Here is a 22,750-nt window from a genome sequence, read left to right on the forward strand (position 1 = left end):
TGTGTTCCAACATACAACCTTCACATTTGACAATATTTTAAGCTCTACTAGAGTAGCTACTATGATAGAATAAATATCCAATACACTTTCATTCATGTAAAATAAAAAGGAAACAGTTACCATAAAAACGACCCTCATTATGAATTTCCAACTTCCATATACCATTGGGACTTTCACCCCAGTTGTGGACGGTCATGAAAGGCCAAGACTGGAAGCCTGACCGAGAACTGTCCATTGGACGCTGAGCCAGAAGTGTAGAGCTATTCAAAATATATGGGGAAAAGAAAGTAAAAATTGAAATAAATTCTCAGAGTACTAAAATAAAATTCTAAAGGGCAAGCATGAACTTTTTAATGTAAATACATCACTAAAACAGTTTACTACTTTAAAAAAAAAATTCATTACTGTTAATAATATATTAATTAGTCATTAGCCAGTCAGTCAAAAGACTAGACAAATGGCATACAAACTCTGGCCTGCAGATCCCTTGGGGTTTGCAGATGTCTCTAGGGGAAGAAAGGGAATCGACAAGACACTCTGTTCATTATGAGATCCATGAATGAGTTACATAGTAAAATAAAATTACCTACCATATTAATCCTGACAAGGAATTGCTACATACATTTTTCTTTCTAGCATTTCTGGCATCCAAGATACCAAGAAATTGTATCAAGCAGATTGCAAGAGAGATAGATAAATTTTTAATTTTTTAAATCTGCATATTTTGAAACATGAAAGGACAAAATTTGGAACGTGGGTTAGATATATTTTTATTGTCAATCATGGAGCTTTATCACTGAGAACAATAAAAGAAAATAATGTATTATTTTGGGGATCTAGGACCAAAAAAGTTTACATGATGCTGAAATAAACATTTATTCAAGTTTAGTTCTATGACAGTGTTCTCACATCCCAAAAAAGTTTCACTGTTAACTGATAAAGAGATGTACATGTAACACTGATATAGAGCCCCATTATTTACAATTATTTTCTGTGCTAAAAAAAATTTTAAAAAAAAATGTCAGTCAACTGAATTTTTCTTATACCTTGATGGTTTACACAGAGGTTCTATGCCAGGCAATGCATCAAGCATGTAAAGGCTAGACATAAAAAAATAAATAAAAATAATTAATTAATTAAAAATTAAGCCATATGACCAACTAGGCTAAGTGGGTGTGTATGAGGGCACGCATGTCTGTTTTTTAAATTTTATGCAGAACCGAACAACCCAGTCATGAGGAATACACTGAAAGGACAGAATTCGTGGGATACCTGGTTCCTGGGCAATGCGATGCCGTCACCTATCTCGCTAGTGGATGAACCCACTGCTTGCAAAGTATATAAGTACAATGCATTCACGTAGATGATTCGATGTCAGTATGGATAAACATCGCAAGTTAACCAACTTTGAAAAAGGGATGATATTGGGTGCCTGATACATGGATGCCATTTCCGGAATAACATATCATTGTGGACAGTGCTGTGGGTTTTTTTGGCTGATGCTACATAAGCTTTCTTTCTTGCATCACATGCCTCTACTACTACCACTACTTTATTTGAAAAGAAAAAGTGTTTGAAACCTAACTGGCTTTTTGAGATGCTTTTTGTATCTCAAGTTTTAAAATTTTATAATGTTGGTTACATATTAATTTAGTAGTAGTAGTAGTAATAGAGGCAGGTGATGCAAGACATCAAGCATATGATGTCTGTTATTAGTGGAGTCCTCCAGGGTTTGGTGCTGGGCCCATTTTGTTTTGTGTATTTATTAATGATATTGATGAAGGTATATCAAGCTTAATGTCCAAATTTGCAGATGATACAAAGTTTGGCAGGGTTGTTAATGACAGTAAAGACAGTATGCTACTGCAACAGGATCTAGAAAAGTTAGGTAGAGGGGCTGAGAAGTGGCACTGAAGTTTAATATTGACAAATGGAAAGTACTGCATATGGGTATCAGTAACCCAAGAGAAACATACCAACTGTGTGGTACTACACTCAGGGAGGTGGAGAATGAAAAAGACCTGGGGGAAATTGTGCATTCTGATATGAAGTCCTCTGAGCAGTGCAGATGGGCTGCCAGAGCAGATCATGGAGTATAGTCAATGATATACAGGAATTTTGCTAGTAGGGAAAAGGAGGTAATTGTTACTTTGTATAAGGCAATGGTCAGGACATGCCTTGAGTACTGCATACAGGTCTGGAAGCCTCATTTTAGGAAGGATGGAGAGTTGCTTGGATGAGTACAGAAAAGGACACCAAGATTGGTGAGGGGAATTAAGGGGTCCTCTTACCAAGAAAGGCTTCATACACCTCAATCAGATCACCTGCGAGGTGAGCTGATTGAGGTGTATAAAGCCTTGAATGGGTTGAGCAGGCTCAATTCTGATGGAATTCTTTCTCTTGCTTAGATTACAAACCTGAGGGGGGGGGCATAAAATTCAACCCCAGGGACTCACATCTCATGAGTATGGGCTTGGCACACCCAGGGTCCTGAGCTGGATATCATCATTCTTCTCTTTCTTGGTGATTCCCTTCTCCTTCTCTCTCTCTCACAGGATAAATCGGGAAATTTTTTTGGCTGATGCAGCATAAGCCTTAGGCTTCCTTGCACCATATGGCTAATAATAATAATAATAATTCAACTTGAGAAGACAGTTGTAGAATAGATGTGCAGAAATTTGCTTTTAGCCAGCAGGTAGTTCATTGCTGGAACAAACATCCATCTGTTGTTGTGGAAGTTGATGGCTTAAATAAGTTGAAGGAGTAACTGGACAAATTTAGAGGGAATGGATGTATGATTTTTTTTTTTTTTTTTCTGATGATACATAAGCTCATGTACTTCATGTCTTTCATTAGTTGCCTATATTACTACTACTACTAAATTAATATGGAACCAACATTATGAAATTTTAAAACTTGGCATTCAAAAAGCCAGTTAGGTTTCAAAAAATTTTTCTTTTCAAATAAGTAGTAGTAGTAGTAGTAGTAGAGGCATCAACCAAAAAAAAAACAACCCCCCCCCCATTTCACACATCCATTCCCTGTTTGTCCAGTTCCTACTTGAATTTATTTAAACTGTCAACTTCCACAATGACAGTTAAAATTTTGTTCCAGCAATCAACTACCTGCTGGCTAGAGGCAATTTCCGCACATCTATTCTACAACTCTCTTTCCTCAATTCGAATTCATGCCCGCTCAGGTTTGTAATCTGAGCAAGAAGAAGAATCCCATCAGCATTGAGCCTGCTCAAACAATTCAAGCCCTTATACACCTCAATCAGATCACCTCACAGGCCTAGTTCTCCAGATGCTGCAATTTGCAGAACCCTTGCACCAATCTCGTTTTCCTTTTCTGTACTCACCCAAGAAACTCTACATACTTCCTAAAATGAGGCCTCCAGACCTATATACAGTTCAAGGTGTAGCCTGACCATTGCCTTATACAAAGGAATAATCATTTCTTTTTCTCTACTAGCAAAATTTCTGTATATCATTGACAGTACCCCATGACCTGCTCTGGCAGCCATCTGCACTGCTCAGAAAACTTCATATCTGACTACACAATTACTCCCAGGTCTTTTTCATTTTCTACCAACCTAAGTGGAGTACAGAAAAGGACACCATATGGTATGTTTCTCTGGGGTTACTTTTACCCATATGCAGTACTTTGCATTTGTCAATGCTAAATCCCAGTTGCCACTTCTGAGCCCATCTGCCCAACTTTTCTAGATCCTGTTGCAGTAGCACACTGCCATTACTGTCATTAACAACCCTGCCAACCTTTGTATTATTTGCAAACTTAGACATTAAGCCTGATATACCTTCCTCAATATCACTGATAAATATGCAAAACAACAGTCGGCTCGACACCGAACCCTTGGCAAATCCACTAATAACGTCAATCCACGAAGAACTGCATCCATTGATTACCACTCTCTGTAAGTATGATGTGCGGAAATTTGCCTTTAGCCAGCGGGCAGTTGGTTTGTGGAATAGACTCCCATCGCTTGTTGTTGAAGTTGATAGCCTAAACAAATTTAAGGCTCAGCTGGACAGGTATTTCGAACGAACGGAGGGGTGAAATGGGAGTAGTGGTTGGTTTTTTTTTTTTTTTTTTTTTGGCTGATGCTGAATAAGCTTGTTTTCTTGCATCATATGCCTCTACTAATGCTAATGCTAAGTACTCTCTAAGTCTCTGTAAGTACTGTCTAAGTACACCTATTTTATTTTTGCAGCATTATATTATGGTCAAAATTAAAGGGTTAGCTGGTTGATTTGCAATTTTATTGCAAAAAAACAAACTGAGGCCATAGTGTGCCAGTATCCACATTTAAACATCCATTTATAAAAACTGAGGGTTACTGGATACTAAATACCTATGGTATTGGATCTGATCTTGATTAGATTAATTAATAGTTCTATATGTTTCAGTGTCTTAAATGTTTTGACAGAAGTTTATCATTTGCAGGAAAGCAAAAACATCTGATATACTGCCCCTTACATAATAACCCTTAAGGCTGATTTGTTCTACAAATGATTCTAAAGGCTTGCTGACATTTCCTTTCAAAACCCGGGCTTGTTAATAATATATGTGAGAGCATAAGTGGACAAGCACTCAATTTGGGCATTGTGGCGAATGACCCCTTTGCACATAGAAAATGTTGCGGGTAATGTGTGAATGTCTGATATGTAGTCTAACTAGAACTACCTCTTCACATTTTTGATATCTCAAGCTTGAAGGTCATCATTTTACTTTTGGTTTAATCTTATACAGTTTGTTTCCAGTCTGTTCTTGCCAGTTCATTCTTGTCTGTTCTTTTCACTCTTGTCTTTTCCAGTCTGTTCTTGCCAGTTCATTTGCTACTGTATCAGGCAGGTGCATCAAAATATTGGCTTGTGTGGTCTGAATATGGAATAAAAAAGCTATTAGAAACAGGATGAGCAAACAATCTTTACACAACATCTGGGATCTAACTCAGACAGATGTCTGTTGTTTCTAGAAGTCCTGTTGAAATATACCGAATCTGAGACACAGATGGACAACAATAAGTTGTTGTGTTCTGTAAAAACATTAATGATGCATTTTTGTATTTGTATTTGTATCTGATGATGCATTTTTGTATTTGTTTGATTTTCAGACAGTTCAAGCTATTTTTATTGCATACCATTCTCCTATACATATGCTATATTTCCATGGGAGCTGTTGTAACAAGGTAACATCTGGAAAAATTGCTGTTGCCAGTGTACTGGTTTCTGAATTAGAACCATTTGTGTATACAATGGTACAGTTGGAAAATGAGTATAATGAGCAGCATATAACTTCTGGAAACTAAGTATAAGTAAGGATGAGTCACAAATTGGCCTTCCAAGTTAGAGAGTTTGTGAAACAGTACTCTAAGGTGGTAGGTCAAGAGTTGGCAAAAGAAGTATTCCAAGGTGAAGAGTTGATGAAAGAGCTATTTGGTCAATAAGTAGGTTGCAATTTACTAAAACCTAATTTGATAGTATAAACCAGGGTTATGATGCTCAATACATTCTACATTGATTTCAATATCTGTAAAAGAATAAGAGAAATTTACCTCAATATGATATGTAGAACACTTCTGTATGATACTCTCCAGAACTGGAGAGTTTAATACTAAAATCTAATGAACTCTCATGTTTAAGGGCCTATTTGTCCTTGGGTGAGCATAGTATATATTTTCCCATCAGTGGCATGAACAAAGTTGAGTATACTGGCTGGTGTGGCATGGATCTTATCTTACAAGCATAGTGTAATAAAAGTTCCACTTGTCTAATAGTTATAGATGGTTCACTGAATTAAGTATAAAAACTATGCACTGGAAATGTTCGAACCACTCTTATGACTAAGCAAGAGGCACCATGGTACAGCAGATACAGCCATCGAAGAGCATTCTTTTTTACTGAATCACATAGTATTAGTAGTGGCATATGATGCAAGAAAGCAAGCTTGTAATGTATCAGCCAAAAAAAAAGAAAACCATCCAACATCACTCATCCATCGCCTCTAAATAGTTTGTCAAGTTCTTCCTTGAATTTATTCAAATTACCCACTTCCACAACACGAAGGTTTGTTTTAGACTTTCCACAATAGAAATGTCTATGTCAGAATTTTCCTTTTGGTTTACTCTGCTATGGTAATTAATTTCCAAAATGAAGTGGAAAATTTAAAAACTGTTGGTTTAATAAAATTGCACATAATATTCTTCAACATAACTAGGAGTAATAACCTCAGTAAATGGCTGTAAGGTAATATACACTGTATTGAGGAGCTATGTACAGATTTTCAAATGTTGGCATAACATTTAAAAGAAACATAAATTGATATTCAAGTTTTGCTCTTCTTTATTTCTTTCTATTTCTCATTCAGTCACTCCATTGTTCACATCCTACATAAAGTGATACAATGGAAAATGCCCCATGGGGCATTAAGTTATCTATGCAGCACCTCTCCATACTGCTTTAAGGTTTGTCCAAAATTTTATCACATTATTTTGGGTCAGCAATTCATCTGCTTACCTGCCTCTTCAAATGGAAGTGCATTTGGTTTTATGGTGAACATGAGGCAGCCAATTTCATTCCAAGTGTTTTGAACCATCTCTTGAGAAATGGAAGTCACTGCCTGTTTGATCCAATCTTTCTTCTCTGTGATATTAACTGTTTTTGCATACACCTTGTCCTTTACATAGACCCATACAAAGGAATCCATATATAGGGAGTGAGGAGGCCATGGAATGGAACCATCCTGGCCAACCATTAGTTATTAAATTTTTTTTATTGAGGAAATCACATACATGCAAGCCCCAATGCGGTGGTGCCCCATCTTACTGATAGAACATATGTGGCCACATACCTTGCGGCTGGGGCAGAGCATACAATTTGAGTATATCTAGCTAATTTGCAGAATTCACATTGTTTTCGTGGAAGAAAAATGGCCCAATAACCTGTCTGAAGTCCCAAGATAAACATGCACACCACATGTTTACCTTGGGACTAACATGCTCATGTTCATGAACTGAGTGGGCATTTTCAGATCCTCATATGCAACAAATGTCTGTTAACTTCACCAGACAGGTGGAATGTTGCTTCATTACTGAAAATGACATTTTTCAGAAAGTGCTCATCTTTGTCTATATGGTAGAGAATGTGAACAGTGAATTCTCTCTTGTTTTGGTTTGTTGTGAGACATAATTTTCTAGACAATTTGCACTTTGTAAGCATGAAGTTTAAATCTTTTGGGAACCACTCTGTGCAATGTTGTTCATGGTATTTGCAGCTGAAGGTTTGCCTGGTGGATAAACACTTCTGAATTTCCAAAACTTTATCTGGATGCACTAGGCCTACCTGCTTCTTTCTGTGCAAAACACTTCCAGTTTCTTTAAACTGTTTCAACCACTGCCACATTGATTGTTCCGTAGATGCAACTTTCTGGAATTCCCATTGAAAATGCCTCTTTACAGTCACTGGAGAGTTTATAACCAAGAGCCACAACACAAACATTACTTTCTCCTGCATTATCATGATTTTAATGCTGTACTGTTGCAATACTTTCTGAGATCAAGACTGCCAACCAAATGAGGAAAAAATTTGAGTTGCTTTGATAACTGCAGTAAACCATTTTAAGATACCTATTACAATAAAATTTTAATTGAGCTTCATAATCAGTGAATAATTTATAGACACCCTGTATTCATTTGAGAGTCTACAGAGTGATGCTTCTGCACAACTCGAGCACATTTAGATCTGTTTGTATAAACTCATAGGATAAGTCTCATTGCTTCTAAATAGTAGTACTGTTGCATCACTTTTTCTCTTCTCCATATTCTGAATGATTTTCAGGGTGGATATGTGGGTTGTAATGTTTCACAGTTTTTGGTAATAAGGCCACATAACAGTCATATGATCACTTATACAGCAGAATGTCCTTGTATTCTCTCTCTCTCTCTATATCTTACGTGAATTCCTCCGACCTTATGTGGTCATCCAGAGTATAAACACAGAAAATTTATTTATTTATTTACATTTGGCACATATTGTTATACCCCTATATGCTACATGCATATAGACATTTCGGCTAAGGTAAAGAAAGCCTGCATGAGAAGCATGCAAAAGTTCGATGTAATTTACCAGTAAAAGTACTTTGCTGTAACGGAATTTGTATTGTTGCTCGCTTGGTAAACAGATGGTGGGTGTTATTGGTCTGGAGTAGAAGTTGAATCCCACAGGAGCTTGAAACCCTCCCAAAGTCGAGAGGGGGGGGGTAACCTGACCTTTTTTCTTTAGAATCACTAATTGAATCATGAACAGAGTCATATTGGAAGTTCTGGCATCGTAAAAAATGTTCGTAACGTAGTTTCACTGGTAAACTTTTTCGAAGTTTTCCGTGCTTCTTGTGGGCTCCCTTTGCCTTTCTTTTTTTCTTAATAAACAATTTATCCACTAGTCCACCAGTGATTCTAAAGAAAAAAGGTCAGGTTACCCCCTCCACTTCGGGAGGGTTTCAATCTCCTATGGGATTCAATTTCTACTCCTGACTGATAACACCCACCATCTGTTTACTGAGCGAGCAACAATACAAATGCCGATATAGCAAAGTACTTTTACCAGTAAATTTCGTCGAATTTTTACATGCTTCTCATGCAGGCTTTCTTCTTTACCTTCACCGACATTTCTAAACAGCAGTTTAGGAATGTCCATATTTCTAGCATTTGAAGCACAATTATGGTTCGAGATATAGTTCTGAATATACATACTAAGTATCCTGCTTCAATCACTGTTGGGGGCTCTGGTGTGCTGAATGCCAGAATGAGGTTCCTAGTTGATACCACTTCTACGGGATATTCTTTTAACTCTTATAACTCCCTGTTACCATAATTGTTTTTCAACAATTATGGTAACAGGGAGTTAAGAAACCATAATTGTTGCACATGTGCATATTTTTTCTTTTGATATTATTGTTATTGTTGACTGGACACTTACCAAAGCGTGTTAAGCTAAGTAGATTTTCAAACTGTTTTGAGCTAGCAGTCTCCACTAAGATGTCCCTTTAACTGACCTAAAACAAATAACTAATTTAGGAGTTCCAGATCTGCTTTGAGCTCTTTTGGCATTAGAAAAGGAGATAACTTTCCTACTATCCATTAATAGCATGAATTATAAGCGCTGTTATTTTTAGGTTTATTTTGGTGTGTTATTTTTAGGTTTATTTCAGTCCTCTGCCTTCTAGCAGTTTTTACTGACATCCATTTCTTTTGTTTTACCTAGAGGCGTATCTGTGTTACTAAGGTTCTTTTTTTCTTATCTGTATTTAGTCCTGAGGAAATTTACTTTTTCTTTCAGGTTTCCAGTTCCTCCCTGTGGATGCAAGAACAATGCAATGAAATATAGTGACCAAGGGAATAGTAAAGTTAGTATTATTTGAGTTAGTAGAAAGAAAGAAAGAAAGAAAAAAAAGAGAGGTGACTTGTGATTCTGCATGTCTACTTACATCTACCTCCTTTGCAAATTACTGTTTTAATTTAAATTAAACCAAAAAGCTTTACAAAAATATAACTATCTGTGACAGAAACACTACATGAATTGCTTTGGAAAAATCACTTGGTCATAATATCAATTTATGCATTCAGTGCCATCTGCAGTAGAGAAAGTATAACCCATAAAGGAAGGATTCAGTATAAGGGTGGACTGAGATGCCTGGAATTATCCAAATAGAAACCATAATTGTTGCGCAAGCGCACACGCACACCTCATGCAATATTTGGCAACATCCACCACGAGGCACAAGAGGTTTTTACAATAAAGGAACTGGTAGAATAATTCAGGTCCAAACAGAAAGCCATACCAAACAGCTTGTTAGACAGGAAAGGAAAAGGTGCAGAAAGGAAAAGGTGCTAAGGAGATTACAATTAATTTCACAATGGGGAAATAATATATAAAAAAGTGTAGAGTCAACACACCTCTAAAATATTAGTTTGGGTAGTCAGAAAAACTAAATATGTGAAAAAGGAAGGCAACAGTTCATGAAGAATAGAACATTAAAGTTTTTAAGTGTAAAGAGAAAGTTGTATATGGGTTGTAAAATCAAATAGTAGTACTAAGAATTATAAATTTGAAAAATGGCTTTGTGAAATTTAAGAGATGACAAATGAAGACTATATTTTATAGGGGCTAAACAAGAATAGATCAGGCTCTGGGGCAGAGAAAGATTGTGTATTGAAACTATTCCGGGGCCTCCTCCCCACAAGATTTCCAGGTAGTCTGAAAGCAAGTTTTGCCACTGAATCTCTGCTAAATGCTTCTGAGCTTAAACCTATTCTGTCACCTTTTTACACTTTCTTATTCCTCTGGGGTTTTTACTTCTGCTTGGAAATTTGCTCATTTCTAGTCATTCCTAAAAAAGGGTGACAAATCCCTTTCATCGAATTATCATCCCATTACACTTGCTTCTACTCGTTCTAAAATAATGGAGAAATCCATTAACCACTAACCCCAAAACTACCTAGAAACCTTCCATCTGATCAATGAACACCAATATAGTTTCCATCAGTGTGGGTCCATAGGTGATATAATGGCATATGTTACCCATCTACGGACAAATTCAATGAAAAAGTGTGGTGAAACTCAAACAGTTGCTCTTGGCATTTCAAAGGCTTTTGATCCTGTTTGGCATAGGTCTTCTAAATAAACTTCCTTCTTATGGATTGCCAACTTTTGAAAATTGGATATCCAAACAGGGTATCCAATTTTCTCTCTGACTGCTGACCAGGTGATCATAGATAGTTCTCTGTCTTCTAACTTTTCCACTAATGCTGGTGTTCCCAAAGGTTCACATCTTTCTCACTCTTTTTCCTCGTTTATTAATAAAATAAATTTTTTTTCTGTTTATACACTGGCATGACAACCAAGTCAGTAGAGTTTACAATAAATTGTCAATACAAATATTTATTGTATTTAGTAGTCACAGGCTTGAACCCCGGTCCACTAAGGAATGTGTGCTATGCACTCTCGCTCCTGACCACTCGGCTACGTCAGGCTTAATGACCTTCTTCCACTCATTGGAAATCCTATCCATACTTTTGCTGATGATAGCACTTTGCATTCTGCCTTCCAGTTTGAGAAATCTTGCCCTGCACAAACAGCTTCAACTGCTTGAATATCCACTACCAATTCCTTAAATGCTGATCTCCAGGTAATTCTTCAGTGGAGCAAAGATAATGTAGTTAATTTCAATCCTTTTAAAATTCACTCCTGCCTTATATCTCGCAAAACGGATTCATCTGCTCCTATGCTTATCTCCGATGACACTCAGATTTCTAGACATGATCACATATCTCTATTAGGGATTACCCTGACTTCTAATCTCTGTCTTGGCATAAGCACATCAAAAATATTGCTTCCTCTGCATCTAAAAAACTGAGTTTTCTCTTTTGCTCTTGACATTATTTTTTTTCCACAAAGCTATTCTCTGTGCAAATCTCAAATCCACCCTACCATGAAATATTTTCCCACATCTGGGGCAGTGTCTCCATATGCTCTCTCAGGCTTCCAGACTCCATTCAAAAGAGGGCAGTTAGGTTAATTAATGACCCACCTCTTACAATTTTCTATAGATACTTCCAGGGGCACTGTTCTTCTACAATTCCCTCTCTCCCTTCCAAACCAGTCCAAACAGGTGCCGCAACCTGTCAGCATCCTTTTATCTTCCTCATTTCTCCTTCAACTTCTGTTTTCTAGAGCAACTCCCTTCATACATATTTCCTGACAACTACAATCTACAGAAATTCGAGTCTAATGTCAAATAGTATCTTCTTTCATCTTCTCACCTTCAATCCATGCATGGTACTAAGTACTACAGGTTCTAATACCTTTCATGTTTGGTGTTTTCTTAAAAAAAAAAAAAGTGTATAAAGTGGTAGATTTAATTGTTTTGAATGATGTACAAAAGTCAACAGATAATTAACCTTGTTTTGGAAGAGCAATGGTTAGTGACATTACCTTCTAATGAAATCACTTGACCTCAAAGTGTTGGAGTATTGCAGTAAGCACTGTGAGCCGACCGGGCTAGCCAGGTGGGTAAAGTGCCTGCCTAGCAACCCAAAGGTTGAGGGTTCGAATCCCGCCTCGGACTTAGATCAGAGTAAAATGCAAAAACTTTGGGAGGTGCAACAACTAACAAAAAAAAAAAAAAAAAAAATAGCACCGTGATTGAAATCTCTACCTGCATATCACATTCAAATAAATTAAAAAACTGTATACGTATAAAGTGCATGTGACACTCATAATTTTTATGGCTTTTTGTTTGATTAACTGCAACAATACAGGCAGTTCCCACTTTACGAGTTCTTTTTTTCAAGTATTAAGTATCAACAAAATCTAAAATATGAACATTAACTGCAATAAATAAATGCTAAACATTCATAAATATTGGCATTTCAAACCACAAGTGTAACTATACAATACAACTACTATGTGTGCATTTGTTTGCTAAGGCAGATGAGAGAATCTCACTGACTCACATAACAAAGAAGTTACCATGCTGACATTACAAAGACTGGTGTGTTGCTCTTCATTTTCGATGTCTTTTCTTATTACAAATTTATTTAGGGGGATAAATTTGAAGGATGTTTGGAATAAACTCTGCCCTCAGTTTATTGATAGCTTTGAAGGACTTTGAGAACCAGCAGAGATCATACAAAATGAAACAGAAGCAGTTGTTAATATTGCTAAACAATTGCAGCTTGAGGTTTCTACAACTGATCTTACTGATCTGCTTCAAGCACACAATGGAGAGCTCACAAATGAAGATCTCCCTGAAATGGCAAAATGTGAAGAAGCTGAAGAAGAAGACGATTTAACAGCTGAAACTCCTGTTTGTTCCTCACTCTTAAGGGGCTTGATGAAGCTTTTCAACATATAGTAAAAGCAATTATATTTTCAAATCAGCAATTATATTTTCAAATCACAAGATTCAAATTTCGAGCACACCAGAAATGTTGCTACAGATGTTCTGAGTTAATTTCAATGTAGTTAATTTTATTTTAAACTTAATCTTAAACTATTGCTTTGTTAACCTTTATTGAACATTACTATGGTAAACTTTCATTGTTAAGAAAGTAACGTCTGTGGGGTTATGTTCTCAACAATGTTCCTAGCGGGCACTTGCAAAGCGAGTTTTCACTTTACAAGCGCACACTAGGAACGAATTAACTCGTAAAGTCGCAAACTACCTGTATTCATTTTTGATACTTGTCAATGAAAATTTATAGTATTATATATGGCCCATTTAGCATTAGCATTAGTAGAGGCGTATGATGCAAGAAAGCAAGCTTATGCAGCATCAGCAAAAAAAAAAAAAAAATAAATAAATAAAGACCCTCCCATTTCATCCCTTCATTCATTCCAAATAGCCTGTCCAGCTCAGCCTTAAATTTATTTATGCTATCAACTTCCACAACAAAAGATGGAAGTCTGTTCCACCAATCAACCACCCGCTGGATAAAGATAAATTTCCGCACATATATTCTACAACTGTCTTTCCTCAATTTGAATCTGTGCCCTCTGAGGTTCTTAATCTGAGCAAGAGGAACACTCCCATTGACATTCAGCTTGCTCAACCCATTCAAGGCCTAATACAACTCAATCAGATCACCTCGCAGATGCCTACTCTCCAGGTGCTGCATTTTGCAGAATTTAAGCCTTTCTTGGTAAGAGCACCCATTTGTTCCCCTCACCAACCTTGTTGCCCTATTTTGTACTCATTCTAGCAACTCTACATCCTTCCTAAAATGAGGCCTCCAGACTTGTACTCTAGAGTACTGTACACAGTACTCTAGGTGTGGCCTGACCATTGCCTTGTATAATGAGATAATCACCTCCCTGTCCCGGCTAGCAAAATTCCTATATATCTTTGACAAGACTCCATGACCTGCCCTAGCAGCTCATCTGCCCTGCTCAGCAAACTTCATATTCGACTGCACAATTACCCCCAGGTCTTTTTCACTTTCCACTTCTCTGAGTGTAGTACCACACAAGTGGTACGTTTCTCTTCGGTTATTGCTACCCATATGTAGTACTTTGCATTTGTCAATGTTAAACTTCAGTTGCCACTTCTCAGCCCATCTCCCCAACTTATCTAGATCCAGATGGAGTAGCATAACGTCTTTACTGTCATTAACAATCCTGCCAACTCTTGTATCATCTGCAAACTTCAACATTAAACCTGATATACCTTCATCAATATCATTGATAAATATACAAAACAACAATGGGCCCAACACCGAACCTTGGGGAACTCCACTAATAACATTTGTCCACGAAGAGCAATGTCCATTGATTACCACTCTCTCTGTCGTCTCCCACTTAACCATCGCTTTATCCATTGTAACAACTTACCCTTAATGCCATATCTCTCCAATTTGTACAGCATTCTTCCAGGTGCAACGGTATCAAAAGCTTTCCTGAAATCCAAGTATAAGATATCAAAATTATTTTTGGCATTCAGTTCCTTTGTGACCACATCTTAACATCCAATCAAATTGGTCAGACAAGACCTCCCTTTAACAAACCCATGCTGCAGCCTTGTCTAGATGATCCTGTAATGCTTCTTTAAACAGTGATTCCATTATTTTATCCCGGAACAAAAGTTAAACTAACAGGTCTATAGTTACTTGTGTCACCTTTTGAACCCCCTTTGTGAATTGATGATAAATTTGCACACCTCCAGTCCATGGGGACCTCTCCTGAGTCCAAGGAAGCTATCATAATTATGGCTAAGGGTTTTCTTACTTCCTATGCTGACTCCTTTAATATAACTGGATAATCCCATCCACCCCAGGTGCCTTTTTTATGTTTAACTTCAACAACTTCTCCTCCACTTTGCTCTCAGTTATTACAAAATCACTTAGCTCCCTGTTAGAGTTTGATAAACTTCTGACACTCCCCTTATTGAATAACTCCTCATGTGTGAATGTAGATGCAAAATACTCAATTAGTTTATCAGCTACCTCAGCATGATCATCAATAGTCAACCCATCTATGTTAAGTGGTCCAATCTCATTCATTCCTTTCCTTCTAGAGTTTACATAAGTAAAAAACTGTTTGTTGCTGTTTTTCGTTGCATACTTTGCCAAGGATTTCTTATATTCTGCCTTCGCCTGCCTAACCTCCTTTGTGACTTGATTACAGACTAGTTTATATCTGCCATAGGCTTCTATATCACCTGATACTTTATATGCATCCCATACATTTTTCTTCTCTGCCACGAGCCTCTTTAGTTCATCTGACATCCATTTAGGCCTAAACTTTGAACAGTATTTCTTAGTTGGAATGAAAAGCCTAGTAGCCTCCAAAATTAAGTCCCTGAAGGCTTCCCATTTAGAATTCAACGTTGGTAACATCATCAGTTGATCCCACTGTACAGAATTTAAAAACTGTCTGAGACCTCTGTAGTCACCTTTACGAAAGGAATAGCCCTTCGCTTTAGCCTCGATGGTAGTTACATCTTTAAGTAATTCCCAGATCAGTACATTGTGATCACTGTCACCCAGTGGTTCCTTTATCTGCAAATTCTTAATGCATGAATAATCACTGCTAATAATCAGATCAAGAGTATTACTCCCTCTGGTTGCCTCTTGAACATGTTGCTGTAGAAAACAGTCATCCAATAAATCCAAAAAGGTCTTGCTATCGTGCAAGTGACCAACCCACAAGTTCCAGTCAATATCTGGAAAGTTAAAATCCCCAATTATAAGACATTCTGATTTACTGGCCCACTGTATTTCTCTGCACAATTGCTCATTATACTCATCAGATTCATGAGGCCTATAACACACACCTACTCTCGGGGGGGGGGGGGGGGGGGGCTGTATTCTTCAGCCTCAGCAAATACAAGTGTACCAAATTTGCTCATATCACAATTTACTTATATATTCAGGCAAAATAAGTGGGCCAAAAATTTGTGCTCAGGTGCTGAAAATGCTTTCTGAACATACTATTTAATAAATGAGCTTTTGGGAAAGAAGTTCCCATTTATAAATAGTATTAAATCAAATGTAATAGCTAATCTAGAATGAAATTTCTCAAAAAAAATTGAGTTTTTGATAAATTCAAGAATGAAAAGTGATTTGCTATGAATTTCAGCTAAGTATTCCCAGCTGATAACTGGGTATACTTAGCAGTTGATGAAAGTTCCAAGGAGATTTGATGTAAATTTATTCGAAGGGAACAAGAAATTGAGGTGAGCACAGGAACAATAGTGACTAACAAGCTAATTTGCGGATATACAACTTCTAATAATGATTTCACCACTTGAAAAGTGTTTGCGGTGACATCTTGAAAAACCTACTTTGACCAGCCCTGAGCATTAATCTTAATCCAACGGAACACTTCTGAGACATGAATTCACTTGCCAATAGATTGCATTACTTAAAATTTTCATAAGAATATTGGGGATGTTTTAAAATAGTAAATGAAAGCCAAAACAAGACATTTAAATTCCATGAATGAACTACCCTTGAATGAAGGTTGAAGGTTGAGCGTTATATATAGAATATAGAACACGGAATTTTTGGCAATCAGACTCCCAGCAGAAATTCTGCATTTGATAAGCCCATGATAGCAATATCAGATATTAATCTCTGTTTATCTCTACATCTTGATGTATACAGAGGATAACAGAAAATTATTCAATAATGGTAATTTACCAATGCACAATATTGCACAATCATTCTGTGATTCAGTAGCATAGATATTTTCTTATTGTTTTTCATTCATTTATTTCTAGACATATTAGCAGATGTTCTTTGTATTACCTGAATCATAAAAATATAAGAAATGAAAATTTTTCATTAAAATTTAAGCATTTAAATAAACCCAAGTAATCATAAGATATACACCTACCGGGTACCAGCAGGAGAAGTCAAATAAATATGAATATCTCCCCTTCGAGTAGAAGAGAGTGTTATTTTGGCTTGAACATGTTCTAAATATCTTACAAATTCACAAAAAACATGTAGCTTAAGCTCAACATGACTTTTGGCTGGAATAAGTCTGAAATAAATAAAAAAAACAAAATATTCAGTGTTACTGATATAGACAGCATAAAAACTTGTATAAAATAAGAATACACATAATCTTTCCAAGAATAGTAATAATAATTAACAACTTAGTTAATGTAAGCATCACATTATTTCAGGCACATCAATAAATAGCAATAATTTGTGATTTAAAACAAAAAAACAAAAAAAAAAAAAAACTGAGAACCAAGAACATTTCATTTCAGATTGGACTGCATACCCACCATACTGTCTATTCATTCTGACAATCAGCATACAGCAACAAGCATAATATCCAGTACCTCAGCTCAATATACAGTACATCAAGAGTTAATGTGATACAAATGAAAAAATAATAATTGATGAATTCTACTGGTCCAATTTTAATAAAATTTCATGAAAATCCATTCACTTGGAGTCAAGTTATTACATGGAAATGGATAGATAGACAGATGGATGAATATAGTAAAAACAACAGGCACATTATGAAAATGTGTGAACATACCTAAAAATGATACAAAAAAGGTTCTAGCTTTATTACAACAGCTTAAAGAATTATATGCTATAATATATTTTCAAATTATGGGAATTATTCAATGCTGTCCAATATAAAAAGAAATAGTATTAGTATTAGTAATGGCTGCATGGTGCACCAGCCAAAAAAAAAAAAACTGATAAAACAATGATAAAAAAAACCTAATATTTAATAAATGAAAAGGAAATTAAACCTATCATCCTATGCGTTTCCCTCACCCAAAGGTACTATCCAGATGACCTTTGAATTTCCCCAAACTGTCAGCCTCTACCACCCATGTAGGCAACTTATTCCAGTAATTTATAACTAACTGGCTAAAATAAAACTTCCTGCAGTCCAATCTAAACATCTCCCCCTGTAACTTGAATTTATGTCCCCTAGTTCTAGCATCATTTATAATCTTGAAAATTTCAACCTCATTCATTTTACTGATGCCTCTCAGAGCCTTAAACACCTCAATCAAATCTCCTCTAAGGTGTCTAGTTTCCAAACTCTGCAACCCACATATTCGAAGTCTTTCTTCGTAAGGATGCCCTTTTGCCGATCTCACCAGTCGAGTTACCCGTCTTTGCTCCCTTTCAAGAAGCTCAATGTCTTTCTTTAGGTGCGGTCTCCATACTTGAACACTGTATTCCAAGTGTGGTCTAACAAAAGCCTTATATAATGGGATTATCACATCCCTATCTCTACTTGCAAAAGTTTGATAGATCGTCTATTTATTTCCATTTAAAAATCGATAGATCATCCAAATATTTCCATTTAAATTTACTACTAAGCACATTGAGTGTTTGATTATGAGAACAAGGTGACTTATGGTGGTTAAAAGTTTCTGGCTTATAAATTCAGTTTTTTTTTTTTTTTTTGTTTTTTTGTGACAATTTTAAGGATTTTTTGGTTAACAAATATTATACTTTGAAAAAAATTAAACAGTTTTTTTTAAGTGCCTTATTAACGCAGATTCATTTATTTTTGTAATTATCCAAATAATTAGAAATTTACAGATTAATACAAAGTCCACTGTTGTCAGCATGAATATTGCAGCAAATTTAACAGTCAGATTTTGAGCTGTAGCAGTGGCAAGTTTCTGAACAAGACCAGAGTATAATTTTTGAATTTTTTCTTGTGTTGTTCTCTGGGAGTATAATTAATATTGTATTGCTTTATAAATTTTACATTTTAATTTAAACACCCTGTGTCTATGTTAATATACATATGTACACTAGGTTAGCTTTGCATTAGTAACATCTATCTAACACCTCATGGGCCACCTTTGCCTGTAATACAGCCCATATATATTTTGGAAAGGACTCCACAAGGTGTTGCAGGGTGGTAGTGCTACCCATGAGTCACACAATGTGTTCAGTAATGCCTGGATAGGTGATGGTCACAGCATCAAATATTCTTTACTGGTAAGTCCTAAACATGCTCAATTAGGTTAACATCAGGTTAGTTGGAAAGCCATGGGAGGACAGACAATTCATTGTCCTGTTCCTGAAACCAGTCGGGCCTTGTGATATGGCACATTGTCTTGTTGAAAGAGACAGAACTTATCTGGATACACTGTCATCTAGAGGGGTACTTGGTCCACAATGATAGAAAGGTGGGTGGTCCCATCAGGCCACTGATTAATGGTAATCAGGACCCAGGGCATGCCACAAAAACAGTCCCAAAACCATACACCACTGTGTCCAACCTGCTGAACAACAAGACTGCATCAGGTGCCATGGCCTCATATTAATAATGTTGCTTTCTCTAAATGCAGATATGACTATCAGCATGACAGAGTTGGAAATGAGATTCATCAGACCAGGAGACAGGTTTCCATATGTCAGTGGTCCAGTGCTATGCCCATGCAAGGTGCAATTTCTTGTGTCTTGCAGTGAGCATGGGTACCCATGAGGGCCATTGACTGCCATAGCCTATATGAGCTAATGTCCAGTGCACAGTCCATTTGAGTATTGGCCTTGCCATTCCTATATTATATTGGGTGGTTTAGATGGGCCACTGTGATACATCGCTGCTCTGTTATGGGACGAGACATGCGATGCTCACCATGGGTGTCGACCACACATGGCTATTCCATGTGTAATCTTTGGCTGGTTGTTTGACAACTGTTGAGCCAATTACAGTGGACTGGTGACACTACAGAATGGGAGTACTTAACCATGTTGGCTGTTGTCAAGTTACCGGCACCTACACACCTTGCCTCCATAATCATTCCCCGTTTGAAGTAGGGAGGGAAAGATTGCTGCCAACTCATTCTTCCTTGCAGACATTCAAAAACTGATTGCCACGTGTACAAACTATAATCTTACATCAGCTATTCCCAATTTGACAGCATTAGGGACCAGTCCATTTCTACATAAGGGGGTGTTGCTAATGTAAAGCCAACTTGAGTATATTCCATAGATATATACACACAGGGGTGTTTCAATTAAGAGGCGCTGGCATCTGTGTTGCTTATTTTTATATTTAAGCTATTTGTCATCTGGACTTCTTTCTGTCCTATTTGGGCTTTACCCCGGGGGCTCACATCTGGTGAGTATGGGCTTGGCACGCCCAGGGTCCTGAGCTGGATATCATCATTCTTCTCTTTCTTGGTGATTCCCTTCTACTTTTGACTCTCTCTCTCTCTCTCTCTCTCTCTCTCTCTCTCTCTCTCTCTCTCTCTCTCTCAGGGTAACTCGGGAACTTTTTTTTTTTCCTGGTGCAGCATAAGCCTCAGGCTTCCTTGCATCATATGGCTATTAATAATAATAATAATAATAATAATAAAAGTTTTGAATTTCATGTTAAAATTAAACAAAGTATTACTGGTTAGATTTCATGATTTCTAAATTTAAATTTTGCCTAATATACTGCATTTCTCTTAATGGGAAAGTTATTCCCTATCATTGGCTTAGTCTAAAGCTGAAGTTTGCACTTCAGTAGTAACATTTAGCTATGCCAACTGTACAAATGCAGTTGTGCCTTAACACTACAACTGCTGTATTATTATCATGTTTTTCACTTTAAATATAATTGTTTTAAGTTTGTTTTGGAAGTATATAAATGACACCTTCAGACTAACTAATGAGGGGAAACAACTTTCCCATTGAGAAAAAAATTCATTAGACAAAATTTAAATTCTGAGAATGTAAAATCAAAATGGTAACACTTTCAGTCCAATTTTAATATCATATTCAAATATTTTAGCCCAAATCCGACAAAAAGGGAAGAGTTTTTGCTTTCAGAAAGGTGACTAAAATGGTCTCAGACAGTTTTTAAATTCTATGCAGTGGCCCCAACTGATGACATTACTAACGATAAATTCTAAATAGGAAGTTTTCTGGGGTGTAATCATAGAAGCTATCAAGCTTTTTATACCAATTAAGAGAGATATTGTTCAACGTTTAGAGCTAAATGGAAGTCAGATGAAATAATGAGACTTGTGACAGAGAATAAAAATGCATGGGCTGCATAAAAATAATCAGGTGATACAGAAGCCTACATTAGACATAAGCTAGTCTACAATCAAGTCAGGTAGTAAGGTAAAATAAGGAAGATTACAAGTCTGGAAAAGAATGCAAAAAAATTAGCAAAAAACTTCTTTAATTATGTAAACACTAGGAGGAAGGAAATGAATCAGATTGGTCCACTAGATAAAAATAATTTAACCGTTAAGGATCCAGCCTGGGTTGCTGAAAAACTGAATAGATATTCTGTATACATGTCGCGTGTGACAAATTTTTTGGATGTTTTTCTCAAACAGCTGCCGTAGTTAAAGTGTACCAGGACTGGCGTCAAAATGGTCAAAAAACAACCTGATGGCAAAATGCAAAGGTCAGCAAAAGGTTGATGTTAGAGGTGAGCACCAGGTCCGACGACTCGTACAGGTGAACAGGCGTAGCACTGTTGAAGAGCTGACTACCCAATCAGCATGGGCCAACCTGGAACAATATCTGGCATGACCATGTGTCACACACTTGCATGTATGGGCTATACCAGCAGACAACCCCTACGGCATCCTCTTCTAACCAAGGTTAAGATTTAATCGGCATAAAAGACTCACCTGGTGCAAAGAGCATGCAAGTTGAACGTTAGAAGAAGGTGTGCTGCTCAGATGAGTCATGTACAGATTTGGCGTCAACAACATGAGGCTCTTCGTCCACCAAGCATCGTATCAAAAGTGCAGGCCAGTGGAGGCTGTCGTAATGTGCGGGGCATGTTTCACTGGCAGGAACTTGGACCCCTGGTGCATGTGGAACAATGTATCACTGGTCTCCGCTATCGTCAACTGCTTTCTGACAGCGTACACCCCACTATGTCACACTTTTTCCCAAATGGCGATGGTGTCTTCCAAGATGACAATGCACTGAGCCATCGGGCACTTGTTGTGCAGGAATGGTTTGAGGAACACAGTTTTGACTTCCAACATATCGATTGGCCTCCGAATTCCCCTGATATCAATCCCATAGAGCACTTGTGGGACACTATGGAAAGGCATATCAGGCATCGGGATACACCAATCACCTCCATATCTGTATTGCTGGGTGCATTATACACAGCTTGGTTGGCCATACCTCCCGAATGCTTCCGAATGCTCCCGAATGCTTCGTGTTGAATCAATGCCACGTCAGATAGCTGCTGTACTCAGGGCAAAAGGAGGACTTACGAAGTATTAGGTAGGTAGTCATAATTCAGTGATCACTCAGTGTATACCAAAATCTAACAGGGAGCTCAATGATTTTGTAATAACTGAGAAGAAGATAGAAGAGCAACTATATAAGCTAAAAGTAAAAAAAGCAACTCGAGCAGTTGTAATCTATCCAATTATGGTAAAATACACAACAAAAGAGGTAAGTAGGCCATAATTATGAGAGCATCCTTGATTCGGTATAGTTCCCTAGGGAGTGGAAATGTGCAAATGTATCACTAATTCACAAAGGGTGATCAAATAAGGTGACATAATTAATGACAAAACAGTTAGTTTGACTTCGATTCCAGGGAAAATTATGGAGTCATTGGTTAAAGAATGCAGGACTATCTAGACAGGAATGCAATTATACTGCAGCCACAACATGAATTTGCTAAAGGGCAATCTTGTCTGACCATTCCAAATGGACACTATGATGCTGCAACAAAGAAACTGGATGCAAAAAATA

General features: G+C 37.0%; 1 protein-coding gene across 1 annotated transcript in view; it reads right to left on the reverse strand.

Annotated features, from left to right (window-relative positions):
• The window catches only part of LOC150089224 (furin-like protease 1, isoforms 1/1-X/2), a 553,478-nt gene that overhangs the window by 53,254 nt on the left and 477,474 nt on the right, over positions 1-22,750 (reverse strand). The window contains exons 12-13 of the mRNA XM_090388436.1: positions 16,917-17,066; positions 121-260 (exon numbers count right to left, since the gene is read on the reverse strand). Coding sequence (XP_090244562.1) covers positions 121-260; positions 16,917-17,066 — 290 coding nt within the window. The remainder of the gene's footprint in view (positions 1-120; positions 261-16,916; positions 17,067-22,750) is intronic.

Source organism: Mastigoproctus giganteus, chromosome 2 (assembly GCF_048544385.1).
Source record: "Mastigoproctus giganteus isolate SK-2022 chromosome 2, ASM4854438v1, whole genome shotgun sequence".
In the NCBI taxonomy this organism is placed as follows: domain Eukaryota; kingdom Metazoa; phylum Arthropoda; class Arachnida; order Uropygi; family Thelyphonidae; genus Mastigoproctus; species Mastigoproctus giganteus.